Source organism: Aethalodelphis obliquidens, unplaced genomic scaffold (genome assembly GCF_003676395.1).
Source record: "Aethalodelphis obliquidens isolate GAN/ISIS:26980383/991018 unplaced genomic scaffold, ASM367639v1 scaffold9, whole genome shotgun sequence".
NCBI classification, from domain to species: domain Eukaryota; kingdom Metazoa; phylum Chordata; class Mammalia; order Artiodactyla; family Delphinidae; genus Aethalodelphis; species Aethalodelphis obliquidens.
Genome location: NW_020837953.1, coordinates 50,614,194 through 50,628,413, shown reverse-complemented (window position 1 = coordinate 50,628,413; position 14,220 = coordinate 50,614,194). Strand labels below are relative to the sequence as shown.

General features: G+C 65.7%; 1 protein-coding gene across 6 annotated transcripts in view; it reads left to right on the top strand.

The window, feature by feature from the left end:
• TP73 (tumor protein p73) overlaps positions 1-13,274 on the top strand; it is a 65,857-nt gene extending 52,583 nt beyond the window's left edge. For 2 of the 6 annotated variants that reach the window (XM_027110423.1, XM_027110420.1), the window contains 10 exons: positions 5,448-5,634; positions 5,985-6,100; positions 7,640-7,749; positions 8,056-8,198; positions 8,550-8,638; positions 9,418-9,539; positions 9,958-10,130; positions 10,395-10,533; positions 10,901-10,994; positions 12,260-13,274. In XM_027110423.1, the coding sequence (XP_026966224.1) occupies positions 5,448-5,634; positions 5,985-6,100; positions 7,640-7,749; positions 8,056-8,198; positions 8,550-8,638; positions 9,418-9,539; positions 9,958-10,130; positions 10,395-10,533; positions 10,901-10,994; positions 12,260-12,598 (1,512 nt within the window). In that variant the 3' untranslated portion in view covers positions 12,599-13,274. Of the gene's footprint in view, positions 1-5,447; positions 5,635-5,984; positions 6,101-7,639; positions 7,750-8,055; positions 8,199-8,549; positions 8,639-9,417; positions 9,540-9,957; positions 10,131-10,394; positions 10,534-10,900; positions 11,020-12,259 lie in introns of those variants that run through there. The other 4 variants (XM_027110424.1, XM_027110421.1, XM_027110422.1 and 1 more) reach the window with 4 other exon arrangements.
• Positions 13,275-14,220: the final 946 nt, after the last annotated feature.

Genomic DNA, 14,220 nt, shown 5'->3' with positions numbered 1-14,220 from the left:
GCGGCCACAGCCTGACCTCCCCTCCCGCCATCCCCCCTGCCTCCTGCTGCTGGTCCAGCCCCAGGCCATCTGGAAGCTGCAGGGCGCTGGGGGAAGGAATTGCCCACCCTGGACAGTGGTCATGTCCAGCATGGTGGGCCCAAAGGCAGAGGCTCCTGGACTGTCCCGTGAGCGGAAGGTGCCCACTGACCCTTGCAGTCACCATGCTCACAAGGCCAGGCCGGCTCAAACGGCTGCAAGTGGGATGGGGTGAGCGTAGTGGGGACCTCCTTCCCCTGGCCGTCAAGGGGGCCCTCCCGGGGCTGGGCAGAGCTGGGCTGGTGGGCAGCCTCCCCACGCCGCCCCGTGCCGGGCAGTTCTGAGGCCCGGCCCACAGCCCTGCTGGCTGGGTTCTTGCCAGAGTGCTGTCTCTGTGAGGCCAGCGGGGGATGCCCCCTGCCGCAGGGACGCCGGGCCAGCGGGGGGACGCCCCCTGCCGCAGGGACGCCGGGCACAGGGGCCATGTCTGGACCTGGCTGAGGCTCTCTCTGTGAGGCCAGCGGGGGGATGCCGCCTGCAGCAGGGACGCCAGGCAGAGGCCAGCGGGGGGATGCCCCCTGCCACAGGGACGCCGGGCACAGGGGCCAGCGGGGGGATGCCGCCTGCCGCAGGGACGCCAGGCACAGGGGCCACGTCTGGACCTGGCTGACGCCGAGTGTGCCGCTTGGGCTGTCGACGCTCTTTGTGCCCTGGGAGCGGGAGGGGTGGCCGTTGGCGGGAGTTCTGGGGCTCCCTGCAAGCCCGGCCTGTCCCGAGGGCTCAGAACATGTACTGCTCACCCCCGCCTCAGGGTCTGGGGGTGGCCAGATGTTGGGCCTGGGTTACGGAACAAGGACCAGATGAAGGCCCAGGCTCACCTCACCCTGCCCGTGAGGGTGTCACTGAAGCGAAAGGAAGGGCCGGGCCCTGGGAAGGAGCTTCCGGCTGGGGCCAGAGTGTGAGTGGTAACAGTGGGACCCCCTGTGTGCAAGACCCCCTCCCCCACTGCTCACGGCGGGGCCAGTGGATCGACAAGGCCCTTTGGAGTCGGGACTGAGACTCATCCCACGGCATCTTGACAGAAAAGGGGGGGGGGCGGAGCAGCCTCCTTTATCTGCTGGCCAGGCACCGGCTGTGGCCCCCCTCTGGAGCCAGGGGGCCCCCGGAGCCTCCAACCACCAGGCCCGCAGCCAGGGTGGGCTGCTGGCCGTGGGTTTCCCTGTGTGTGGACCCTCACTGCCTTCTGAGCGTGGGTGCTCTGAAGCAGGCTGGGGTGATGGTCACCCCCCAGGCCGGTCACCTCCCTGACACCTGTCAGAGCCCCCCATGCTCCTGGCCACTCTCTGCTGAGTGAAGACACAAGGGCTTTTCTACGGTGAGTGAGGGTCTGCGGCCTTGGGGAGGTCCTCAAAGGGTCCGTAACCCAAGAGAGGAGAGAAATGTGGGTGTGAGCGCGCGCACACGCACACACACACACACGCACACACGCACGCGCGGATAGCAGATAAAAGTGGTCCATGAAAAAATCAGTAAAATAAAGCCCCACCACAGGCCCCGTCGTCCAGAATCTGTCGTAACAGATTCACCCGAGCTGGTTAACGGTATTTGCGGTTTGCAAGATGCTACACGTCCCTGGAAAATGACAGACAAGTTATTATCACCTCTCCACTCTCCTTCTGCCCAGACCTGCCCGTGCCGGGCACCCAGCTGCAGGGGAGCAGGCGCGAGGAAATTAACAGCCACCACGCCGCGCCCGCCACCCTCTGCCCACCACCCCCTGCACCAGCCCTGCCAGGCCCGAGGCTCCAAGCCAGGCTGGGCCGGGCCTATCGTGGACTGGGGGGGTGGGGTGGATCGGAGGAGAGGAACCGGGTGGAGGCAGGATGGGCACACACTAGCGTCTGGGCAAACCATTTCCTGCAAACACGAAGGAACTCACGCATCCCCGAACAGGCAAGTCCTGACGGCTCTGTGTCAACCGCCGAAGATAAATAAGATTTTATCAGCTCGGAATCTGTTGAAACACATCCATCTAGCGGTTCTAGGGAAGGAGAGGCAGGAGGGAGGGAGGGCGAGAAGAAGCATCGCCGCGTGACCTTTTTTACAAAACAGATGAGGACCCAGGCACCCTCCTCCTCCCTGCCCCGTGCCCGGGGCGGCCTGAGGCCCCGGAGCTCTGGGAGGAGAGGAAGGATCTAGGGGAGGGGGTGGGGGGCTCCTTCATTCCCTCCAGGTCCCACCCTGCCCCCAACCCCAGGTTTGGCTATCCAGGCCTACCCCCTCCCCCTCCCAGGCTTCCTTCCTGCCCTGCGGCCCAGCGGCCGCAGGTGTCACCACCTGATGCTACCAGGGTGGGGAGGCCTCAGGCACCCCTCCCTGACGCTGCCCGACTTGGGCCAGGCTGGGCGTCCGTGGGTCCAGCCCCTGCTGGGGGGCTGGGGCCTGACCGGGTGTGTGCCCAAGGGCAGCGTGAACAGCCAGCTGAGGGCAGTACTGGGCTGGGGACACTACTAGGGGAGCGGGCCACCCAAGGCCGTCGGGGGCCTTGCCGGGGCGCAGAGGGAGGGGCCTCCTCTGTCCACGCTTATCGCCAGCCAGCCGGGGTGAGGCACCCCAGGCAGCTCTGCGCTCCCAGCCGAGCCGGCTTTCGGCTTTCGGCTTTCGGCTTTCGGAGGGGCGGTCAGGCGGCCGCTGCCCTCGGTACCAGGGACAGCTCCCAGCAGCTCCTCCCAGGGGCGGGGCGTCCACAGCTCGGGAGGAGGTGGCCAGTGGGTCTGGGGCAGGCAGGCCAGAGGGAAAGGCTGCGCTGGTGGGGGCGGGGGCTCTGAAGCCACGTGGCGGCGATCAGGGAGCCTGGGGAGGGGGCTGCAGCTTTGCGCCTCCCAAGGCTGCGCCTGGAGCCAGGCTCCATCCATTCCCTCCTTGGGGCTTCCTGCGGTGGTTGGTCGACGTTGGAGAGGGGACTGCGGGGCCAGCATGCCCTTGGGGGCCCGTTCGGCTCCATCCGTCCCTAACCACAGCCTTGGACTTGAACCCACTGCCCCTGCTCACACCGGAGGCCAGGAGCCACTTCACCTGGAGATGAGGAAGCACAGGAACACGTGCGGGCGCTTCTACAGTGGCAAGGTTCAGGGGTGTGACATGTAGCGGCACATCACAGGCAGCGATCAAGACGCAGGGAGGTGTCCAGTGGTTTCAGGCATTCCAGCTATCAAACCCAGAGCCAAAATTGCAACACAGTGGCCAGGCCTCCGACGCCGCTCCCCTTGCTGACCACCCCCAGCCCAGGCAGCTCTCTGTGGGTCCTCAACACGCCCCCCCCCCCCAGCCCCGGTCACCTCATTCGCTGGACCCTCTGCAGGCAGGTGGGACACCTGCAGGGGAAGAAGCACCCTTTGGGATCCACCAACGCTGCAGGAGGCCCCGGTGAGGCCGTGTGGCATTCAGGCGTGAGCCTCCTATGAGTCTAGTTTCTTCTGGGGGCTGGGGGGCTCTGTCCACTTTCCTTGGTGAGCTGAGGGGCTGGCAAACACGAGGCGCTCAACAAAGGCTTGCCGAGTGGACGGCTCTCGGGATCCCAGCCTCTCCCTCCACGCTGCTTGTGTTCAGGTCCCTGGAGTCCAGCTGAGGCCCGCCATTCCCTGGGGGGCCCTCCGCTTCCAGGAAGTCCCCCAAGTAGGCCCCTGGAGCTCCTCCATGCCACTCACCAGGCAGTTTCCTCTGGAAACTAACTGCACACTTGTCTCAGGTCAGGGACGGGTCCCGAAGCCTCACACGTGGTGGACGAGAGAGCTGGGCACTAAACTGGCAACTGGTGTTTGCTCTGGGCTGGGCTGCTGCTGCCCTGGGCACGGCCCTCAGGACAGGACTCAGCTCAGGACAAGCTCAGCTTATCTCCCAGACTGGTGCTTCGGGGAGTGAAGGGGCAGCATCTATACTGGTGGGGACCCAGGAGGTCAGCGGTCACCTCCCTGGGAAGCAGGACTGCCCCCCCGTGTGGCCCCAAGCCCACTGAGGGCCCACCTACACCCATGGGGGGTGTCCCTTCCTGCCGAAGCAGGGTCGCAGGCACAGGTGGATGGGGTACCCGGGAGGCGACAAGCCCTGTGGGCATCCAATTCCCTTCCATGATAGGGGCCTAAGGGGGCTCACCCTGAAGTCACCGCTGAGGGAGTTGGACAGGGTCCCAATCCCCCAGGACACCACTAGGGAGACCCCAGCTTGGGCTTGTCCCCGAGCCCCCTCAGACCCCATCCCAGGTCAGCATTTCCAGCTGGGTTGCAGCTCATCAGAGGAAGGACATCTTGCACTGCTCAGGGCCAAGGGCTCCGAGGCTCTGAGGGTCCAGTGTGTCCCTTGGTGGCCAGAGGGTCAGGGTGTCAGGCCCCAGCTTCCTCAGCAAAGGTGGGATCAGACCTGCTTGTCCTCTGGTCTGCAGCAACCCTGTCTCCAGCCTCAATTTCCCTGACAACCATGGTGGGATGCGATGGGGGGCTCTCCAGGACCCTGTGGCTGGAGTAACTCTGAGTCCCCGGGGGCTTGTGGGGGGCCCAGGGCTGTGGCATGACAGGAAGCATCCTGGGACTCTGAGACCCTGATGTTCCCCACTGTCCCTGGGGGATGGGGCCATGAGGAGCCCTGATGGATCCCCCCAGCCAGCTTGGAAACGAGTGGGCACCCCTGTTTCCAAGGGACCCTTCCATCAAGGGGCACTTTGAACTCGTGAGAGCCGGCCTGGGTCCTCGGGTGGGCCACCTGGACCTCTGGGCGCTCGCCCTGGAGGCCCCTTCAGGTGGCCCGGGAGTCATCTGATCCTCCCCGGGTCAAGGTCTTGGGCTGGGGGTCCTGGGGCTTCAAGGTCAAAGACCGCCACCCGCAGTGGCCAGAAGTAAGCCAAAGGGCTGGCCCCTCAGAGGATGGTCCAGGGAGTCCCTGTGCACGTTTCCTCTGTACAGAGAGCAGAAAACCTAACTCGAGGCTTTTAAAACCCCAGACATGAGGCTGTACCCTCCCCCCTTCAAACTACTGCAGTCCGGGGGCTTAAGGTTCGCAGGCTTGATGCACTGGACCTGGCTCCCCGCCCCCGTCCCAGCCCTGCTCTCCAGCAGCTCCTTCTCACCATCCTGGCCTTTACTGTCCTCATCCATAGAATGGACCTAATGGTACCTACTTCTCCAACCCATGAGATCCAGGTGGATAAGCGTCTCAGCCTGGCTGCACGGGGCACTCAGAGCAGCTGCTCTCACTGAGCCCACACCAGCCAGACACTGATGGGTGGGTGCCGGGGAGAGGCTCTTTGAGGGAAGGAAGCCCAGAGGTGTTCGGCTGAGGGTCAGTCATGCGGTGGCCGGGACTCCTGGTGGGGGACACAGCAGGCGAGGGCGTGGAGTTGGGACGGCCAGCCTCAGCCCGGTCCCCACCCCCTGCAGTATTCTCCTCTGCTGAAGAAGCTTTACTGCCAGATCGCCAAGACGTGCCCCATCCAGATCAAGGTGTCCACCCCGCCGCCCCCGGGCACCGTCACCCGCGCCATGCCCATCTACAAGAAGGCGGAGCACGTGACCGAGGTCGTGAAGCGCTGCCCCAACCACGAGCTCGGGCGGGACTTCAACGAAGGTGAGTGTCCCTGCCCCACCCACTCCTGCACTCAGCAGCCGGCGCCCCAGCCAGGAAGGAGAGGGCTGGCCGGGGCCTCCTTCCTGGCGGCGGCAGGTCCGATGCGAGGGGCTGACAGGTGGGCTCAGCATCCCCTCCCCAGTTCCGTGTCCTGCCAGCTCTGCTTGGGGCCTTGGGTGCCGGTGCCCGCAGGTGAGCGGGGAGCAGGGCTGCTGGGCCAAGTGCCCCGGGTGCATGAGGGCTGCCGGCGGGTCTGAGTCCCACTGGGAGGCCCGAGTCCCCTGCGATGCGCCCGGCACAGGGGCGCAGACCCCGGCTGGCACCTCTGAAGCGGCGTCCCCTCTCGGCAGGACAGTCTGCCCCCGCCAGCCACCTCATCCGCGTGGAGGGCAACAACCTTTCGCAGTACGTGGACGACCCCGTCACCGGCAGGCAGAGCGTCATGGTGCCCTACGAGCCCCCGCAGGTAGGGGGCAGGACTTCGGGGCAGAGACCCCTCGGGTCACTTCCCAAGTGTCCCCGAGCTGTGCAGATCCTCCCCCGACCTCATGTCCATCCCTCCCTTGCCTGTGGGTGGGGCTCTGACCACCTACTCTGCCTAGCTGTGGGCGGGGCTGGGAGGGTCCCCTCCGGCCCTCTCTAGGCATCCACATCCCTTGCTTTACAGTAGGGGGTGGGCCTGCTGACCCTTGGGCCTCAGCCCGGCCCTGCGTCCCCTCTTCCTGCCTGTCTGTTTCCTACGGCCCGGCCTGGGCTCTGGGGGATGGAGGGGCTGAGGTCAGGAGGAGTTAGCCCGGGTAGAGCTGGGGGGCCGCAGGGAGAGGAGAGACCTGCGGTCGGGGGCACAGCACTGCAGGGCCCGGAGGTGTGGGGGAGGCTGTGGGGGATTGTTGCAAGAGGTGGGCGGGGGTGGAGAGACCCTGGGGGTCTGACTTTGACCTGAAGGCAGCAGAAGGTTCTGGGGCTCATGTGCGAGCCGGACTGGGGTAAAAAGCTGGGGTGGAGAGAAGTCGGGGTGGCACCAACCAGTGATGGTGGGGTGGGGCTGCCAGGATGGCAGGTGGAGACCGAGTCCCAGCAGTGCGCCTTGTGGGCCATGCTTCCCAGGGTGGGCGGGTGATGGCGAGCCCTCACCTTTCCTTTGTCTGGGTCTGAGACGCCCTTGCCCCCTGCCCAGAATTGTACCCCGTCCTCCAGGCACCCCCCTTCCAGACCCCATCGCTGTACCTGGTCCCTCAGGACCCCCTGTGGTTCCCTAGGAACAGCCCTTACATTGGCGGGGCCCGGGGAGGACTTACCACCCTGCCTTCCCTCCCCGGAGCCTCACTGGCACCTCCAGGACCAGGAAAGCAGGTCTCTCCCGCCCCCTGGTGGCTGCCACGTGCCAGCAGTTTTGTGAAAGGCCAGGTTTCCTAAGCCATCATCCTGACCCAGAGAGACCGTGAGAACTGCCCATTTTGTGGTACTGGGATGCCCACTGGTCAAGGGTCCCGGGTTCACATCTCACTGTCTCCACAAACTCCCTGGAACAAGTGTGTGTGCTGGGAGCCCACTCGGACGGCTCTGGTCCCTCCCTCTGCCAGAGCTGTGCCATGCACCCCACTGCCCAGAAGAGCCCACAGTTTGCAAAGCACACGCCTGTGCCCACAGAGGCCTGTGCATGTGCCTGCCCACACTCAGCCTCCGGCGCCACCCCCAGCCTGTGCCAGGGGAGGTGGTTGGAGCAGCCAGACCAAGGCTCTCTTGGTTCCAGAGCCAGCACAGCACATGGTACTCAGTGTACTTGCTGTGTGGCTGGCTGGCTGGATAGGTAGGTGGATGGGTGGGTGGGGGATGGATGGTGGATGGGTGGATAGACAGCAGAGGACCACAGGACAGGACCCAGCTCCCCCTTGCCTACCCAGAGATGCGAGGGGCAGGTGCCTGGAAGCCCAGGAGCCCCCAGCCCTGTGGACTGGGGCCCACGTGCTGACAGCACAGCTTCTCCCTGACCCTCCTGCGGCAGGTGGGGACAGAGTTCACCACCATCCTGTACAACTTCATGTGCAACAGCAGCTGTGTCGGGGGCATGAACCGGCGGCCCATCCTCATCATCATTACCTTGGAGACGCGGGAGTGAGTCTGCCGGACGCGGGGGTCGGGGGGGGCATCGGGGCAGGGACTTGGGCCCGTGCTTCTGGGGCGCTTGCTGGAGAGACAGGGAGGCCATGAGCAGGGGGAGGTGCAGCCCTGCAGGCCACGTGCTGGGAAGGGCTGCTGGGGCAGGAGCTGCCTCGGGAGGGACGCAGGGCACCTGGCGTCCCAGAGCAGCTGGGCACTCAGCCCTGAGCCCTCGGCCCATCAAGGCCGGTCCTGTGGGGTCCGAGGTGGGTGGGGACGGTGGGCCCCAAGGCTCACGGTCCCGGCTGTGCCCCTGGACAGCGGACAAGTGCTGGGCCGCCGGTCCTTCGAGGGCCGCATCTGTGCCTGTCCTGGCCGAGACCGCAAGGCGGATGAAGACCACTTCCGCGAACAGCAGGCCCTGAACGAGAGCGCTGCCAGGAGCGGGGCTGCCAGCAAGCGCGGTGAGCAGGGCCGGGCCGGGGGTGCGGGGCTGGAGGGCCACCCTGGAACGTCAGAGCCAGGCCACCCTAGGACACAGCTGGACCTGTCTCGGGGCTCGGGGGAAACGCACGAGCCTGTGTCCGGGGGACAGAGCCAGCCCCGCCTGCGTGGCCGCCCCCGGTGCCCTCCGTCCAGTGTGGGTGGCCGCCCGGGTTTGCTCATCCGAGTGGGTGACCAGTCTCCGGGCCTGTCCACAAGGGGCACCTTGGGAAGGTTGGCTCACGCCGGGGGGCGGGGGCGGCTTGGCTAACCTGCGTGTGGCCCCTCCTCCCTGCCTGCTCACGAAGCTGCCCCACCCCGCCCCCTGCCAGCCTTCAAGCAGAGCCCCCCTGCTCTCCCTGCCCTGAGCACCAACGGGAAGAAGAAGCGGCACGGGGACGAGGAAACCTACTACATCCACGTGAGCGCGCCGCATCTGCGGCCCCCAGGCTGGGGCAATGGGGAGTGGGGGGGTCCTGGGGCCCCCAGGGTGGCAGGTGCAGCCTGGCACATCTGAGAGCTGAGACCCCGAGCTCTGCAGGCTGCAGGGCCTAGAAGGGAGAACCAGCTCTCAGAGAGGGAGAGCTGGCCTGACACAGCTCCCAGCGCAGGAGTGTCGCTGTAGATACAATGGTACAGCGTGTGGGGCAGTGAAGGTCTCCCCACCGCCGGGTAGGGCACGTGCCAGGAATGCCACGCTCCCACAGCCTGGCAGGCCCCAGCCACATCACCAAAGTGAGTTTACAGCCTGTGGCGTGATGCGGCCATTCCAGCTCGGATAAAACCCCACCTGCTCTGCTAGGACTGGTATCCGTGACGTGAGCTTATCATTTTTTGAGTCTTTCAAGAATGAGTTCCAAAAAAAAAATAGGAATGAGTTCCTTGTTCTAAAAGCCCCGTATTTGTGCAGCGCCCCCGCATCCCAGCACCCCAAGTGTGCTGAGCTGTGGAAAGGGGAAGGTGGGCAGCGAGGCAAAGTCTCAAGGGTAGGAAGGGGTGGGCGTGGTTTGTGCAGACAGGAGACCCACCCACCAGACTCCCAGACCTGCTTCCTAGGAGAGGAGAGTAGGGTTGGGGGACTCCCGGCCCGTGGGGGACTGGGGAGCCCCGAGAAAGGAGAGACGCTTCGCCGCGCGGGGGGGCTGGGGCTGGGCGGTGCCCACACGCACCTGGGCAGAGGGTCCACCTCTCCGTGCTCAGGTGCGGGGCCGGGAGAACTTTGAAATCCTGATGAAGGTCAAGGAGAGCCTGGAGTTGATGGAGCTGGTGCCCCAGCAGCTGGTCGAGTCCTACCGGCAGCAGCAGCAGCTCCTGCAGAGGCCGTGAGTGCAGCCCCTCCCGCCCCCAGGCTGCCCGTCCTGCCCAGCTGCCCGGGGGAGGAGGATGGGGCAGGGCGACCCAGCAGGGACAGTGCCAGCAGCACCAGGCCGCGCTTGGCGTCTCATCTCCCGGGAGGCCTTCCCTGAACTGCGGCGTCTCAGCCCACCTGTCTCCCGAGTGAAGGCGAGGGGCGGTGGTGGGAGGGACGCCGACCCACCAAGAGCAGGGCCGGTTCCAGGGGCCCCCACCCCCTCCCACCCATCGCCCGGGTCCTGCCTGCCAGCGGGCCCGTGGCCGAGTGTGGCCACCGCCCGGCAGGGAGGCTGGGCGCGGAGGCGGGCGCTCTGACACCTCAGCACAGGGCGGGGGCTCCAGGCCCCTGCAGCAGGGGGGCTTTACATGTGGAGGTGCTTCTTACAGACCCCAGCTGTCCCTTCCAAGCAGGGGCCACCTGCAGCCTCCGTCCTACGGGCCCGTCCTCTCGCCCGTGAGCAAAGCGCACGGGGCTATCAACAAGCTGCCCTCCGTCAACCAGCTGGTGGGCCAGCCTCCCCTGCACGGCTCGGCGGCCGCGCCCAGCCTGGGGCCCATGGGTGAGTGGCGCGGGCAGCGTGGCCGGGATGGGCGGGGAGGCCCAGCGGGCGGCCGGGCTCCAGACTCCCCGGCTCAGGACCACGCGGGGCTCTCGACGGCTGCTCCCTCCAGCAGCTCCCGCCCAGGAACAGGAGGCCCGGCCATGGACGGTCTCCTCTGTCCACTCCCGGTCTTGGGGAGGGCCGAGCGTTACGAGCCTCCCCCGCACAGCCTGGGACGCCCGGCCCGGCCCCCTCTGACCGTCCCACCTGCCTCCCACCCAGGCCCCGGGATACTCAACAACCACGGCCACGCCCTGCCAGCCAACGGTGAGATAAACGGCGGCCCCAGCTCCCAGTCCATGGTCTCGGGGTCCCACTGTACCCCGCCACCCCCCTACCACGCCGACCCCAGCCTGGTCAGGTACGTGGGCCGCTGCCGGCCGCTGCCACTCACCCACTAACCTCAGCCCTGGTGGCTCCTGGTCGCCTGGCCCCCAGCCCGGGGCGGTCTCTGCCTGCTGCCCCTCGCAGCCTGTGCTCTAACGCTCTGCCGTCTTGAGAACAGACAGGGGCAGAGGGATGTCGGGAGTGAGCATCCAGCAGGTGCTCGGAGGGAGAGCAAGAAAGCCAGGGGTTCCTGGAGGCTGTGCCCCGGTGAGCGTGTCCCCGACACCGCGGCCACCGCTGGCCAGGGGCGACCTGTGGGGTGGCCAGTTCCCACCCAGACGGGCCGCACAGCCAGGTTCTTAGAAGTTAATGCTGCTTTATTTCCCCAATTCTCTCTGCAGTTTTTTAACAGGCTTGGGGTGTCCAAACTGCATCGAGTATTTCACCTCCCAGGGGTTACAGAACATTTACCACCTGCAGAACCTAACGATAGAGGTAACGGCCCCGGCAGGGCAGGTGCAGGGAGCCCACCCCCAGACCAGTGCAGGGCCCTGTCCGCGGGGCAGGGAGCTTTCTCCCCTTGCTGGGGCAGTCCCTCCGTGTCCTGTCCTCCCCGTGTAAGGGAGGGCTGGAGAATTTAGAAAACCTTCCCACCGGCAGCCCGATCTATGTGCTGACATCCGGCTCCATGCAGCTGGACGGGACTCGCCGGGGCCCCTCATTTGGACTTGAGTCTTGTCTCCTGTGACCCGGCTGCCTTTGATTTGGGGGACTGGCTGTCTCCAAGGCACGAAGAAGTGCAGAAGGCGAAGGCCGGAAGGGTCCTGGGGCTGGTCTAGTTCAGTGCCATTTACACAGGGAGAAGCTGAGGCCCAAACTGCTTGCCGTGCACGCACAGCAACTGAATGTCTGGTCCAGGATGTGCGGGGTACAAGTGCCCCACCCTTGGCATCCTGACCCCTGACCTCACAGCCAGGGCTTGTCTTTAGGTTAAACAAGAGTCCCAGCAACGAGCACTCGTAGCCTGGTGTTGCCTTGAGTGTAATGACTAGTAGCCAGAGCCCGGGAGACACAGCTGTCGGCCGGATCCTGGGGGGCTCCAGCTCAGCGGGCTGGAGTCTCCGCAGCCCCTGCTCTGCAGCTGGCTCCGGGTCAGAGGCCCGTCCAGGCTCGTGCCCAGCCAAGGCCACAGGGCAGAGATGCGGGTTTGCCAGAGGGAGCTGGGGCCAGTGGCTCAGAGGGCTGCCTTGTTGTGTGTCCACTAACGCCCTCCCTAGGGAACAACCCCCCTTGTTCCAGGCAGCTAACCCCTACTGGGCTAGCTCAGTGCATGTTAACCCTGCCTCACCAGCAGATGCTGTGCCTGGCCGGGCGGGGTGGGGAGGGAGCGGGTGACAGGAGCCTGAGAATCTGCTCTGCACTTGGGGGGGCCCTGCCCGCCCTCTAGGTTCCCGCGTGCGTGCGGGGAGAGGGGAGCTCCATCTGTCACTCTTCACTCTGTCTGGGGCAGAATTCAGTGCGGCCAGACCACCAGGCACAGGGCAGGCCCAGCACTGCCCCTCCTCCGACCGCACTATCTGCTTCCCCCGCACCGTCCAGTGCCCGGACAGGTGGCCCTCGGGGTGTGGGTTCCTCGCCTCCCTCCTGGTGGTCCCACGATGGCTGTGCGGGGGCAGGCGGAGCCCCTGGCGGGAGGGGGAGAGGGCAGAGTCTGCCGCTGAGCCCTCTGACGGGGGCGGCCGTGTGCGCTACGCTTGCAGGACCTGGGGGCCCTGAAGATCCCGGACCAGCACCGAATGACCATCTGGAGGGGCCTCCAGGACCTGAAGCAGAGCCACGACTATGGCGCGCAGCAGCTGATCCGCTCCAGCAGCAACGCGGCCACCATCGCCATCGGGGGCTCCGGGGAGCTGCAGCGGCAGCGGGTCATGGAGGCCGTGCACTTCCGCGTGCGCCACACCATCACCATCCCCAACCGCGGGGGCCCGGCTGGGGGTGCGGGGCCCGATGAGTGGGCCGACTTCGGCTTCGACCTCCCGGACTGCAAGTCCCGCAAACAGTCCATCAAAGAGGAGTTCACGGAGAGCGAGGCCAACTGAGGTGGGGCCGGCACATCCAGGGCCCCCCTGACCCGGTGCTAGCGACCCAGAGAGCAGAGAGCCCCGGGAGCCGTGCTGGATGTCTGCTTCCTTTTTGTCACCAACTGCCTTGGGAGGCAGGACCTCTGGGCTCTGCCGGGAAAGGGACTTGGGCAGGGGGATGCCCCTGAGGAGGGGCTCCCGGAGCTGCGCTGAAGATGCGCGCCCAGGACCCATCCTCCAGGGGTCCGGGGGGCCTCCCCCTCCCTGCCTTGCCTTCCTGGGGGCTCTGCTGACCGACTGCCAAAAAGTATTTTCCGATGCTCTGGCTCTGGGTAGCAACGCGGCTCGGTGCTTGTACCTAGACACTCCTGTTCTCGGGTCAAGGTTCCAGACCACATCTCTGCCTGAGGCTGTCCCTCTGCTGGTCTTGAGGGTCAGTCTGCCCTTGCACACCTGACCGCTGGTGCAAAGCCTACTGCAGCCACCTCCCACTTCCTGCCCCAAACAAAAACCAGAGTTTCACTGGAATCGGGGAGGCAAGGAAACTCCTGGTCGGCGGCCTCCAGCCAGCACCCGTGCCAGCACCGCTGGCTGCAGCCCGTCTCTCCAGTGGCCATCTTAGCATAGACACGGACAGCAGGCTCCCCAGACCACTGGAAAGTGTCCGTATTTGATAAAATGATGCCCTTTTCTACATGGCGGGTGAGGCTTTTTTTTAATTAACTTTTGCTCTTAGCATTCACGTCGGGTCAGCCTAGCGGGACGCCCGTCTTCCCAGGCCTGTGTAAACAAGATGGGCTAAGAAAGCCGAGGGGCAAACCAGGCGGGGTGCACACCAGGCAGGGGTAGGTCACTTGCTTCCGTGTGCGGGACGGGAGGCAGGCATAGGAGGGCAGAGCCCACCACCTGCAGCCGTGGCCCCACTCTGCTCCCTGGGAGGCCGGCTCTGTGCGGGAGAGGCCCTCCTGTCCTTGAGGGGACAGCACTGAGGCAGATGGAGGGGATCCAGGCCTTTACGGGACACCCCAAGGAGTCAGCGGGCTCGGGGGGGACAGCGTCAGCACCCTAGCTGGTGGGGACATTTCCATCTGCAAGAAGCCTTCTGAGCTGCTGTAGCCAGAGAACTTCAGGGCCGGAAACAAGACCACAGAGGGTGGTGGGAGAGGGGATGAAGCAACCCCCCTTGCTCCAGGCAGGTGGGATGAAGGGAATCCTGACTAGTGTGTGCGCTGAGACACTGCCTACTGCTTTCGTAGCATCTCTCTGTCCCTCACTCTGCCTGGGTCGCTGTGGTTAGTCCTGCGGTCTGGGCCCTCCTGTCCGAGGCCCCCAGGCCAGGGGGCAGTGCAGATGGAGCCCTAGTCGCCCTTTGGGGGTTTTCCTGTTGCTATAACCACCCCCCAAGCCCCCGGCCCGGGGAAGTTAGGAAGCAGCGGACCTCACACAGGTCCACTCAGAAGCCGAGCTCTCAAGACTGGGTGTTCAAGTTCCAGTTCCCTTGTTAGGTTCCCAGGCTCTTCAGAGGCGGGCACTGGGCAGAGAGAGGGGTGTCAACTGTACTAAGTGGCTCAGGGACCAGCCAGCAGGGGACGGAGCCCCAGGGCCAGCTCTGCCCCTGACCCGCTGGCAGGAGGCCTCCA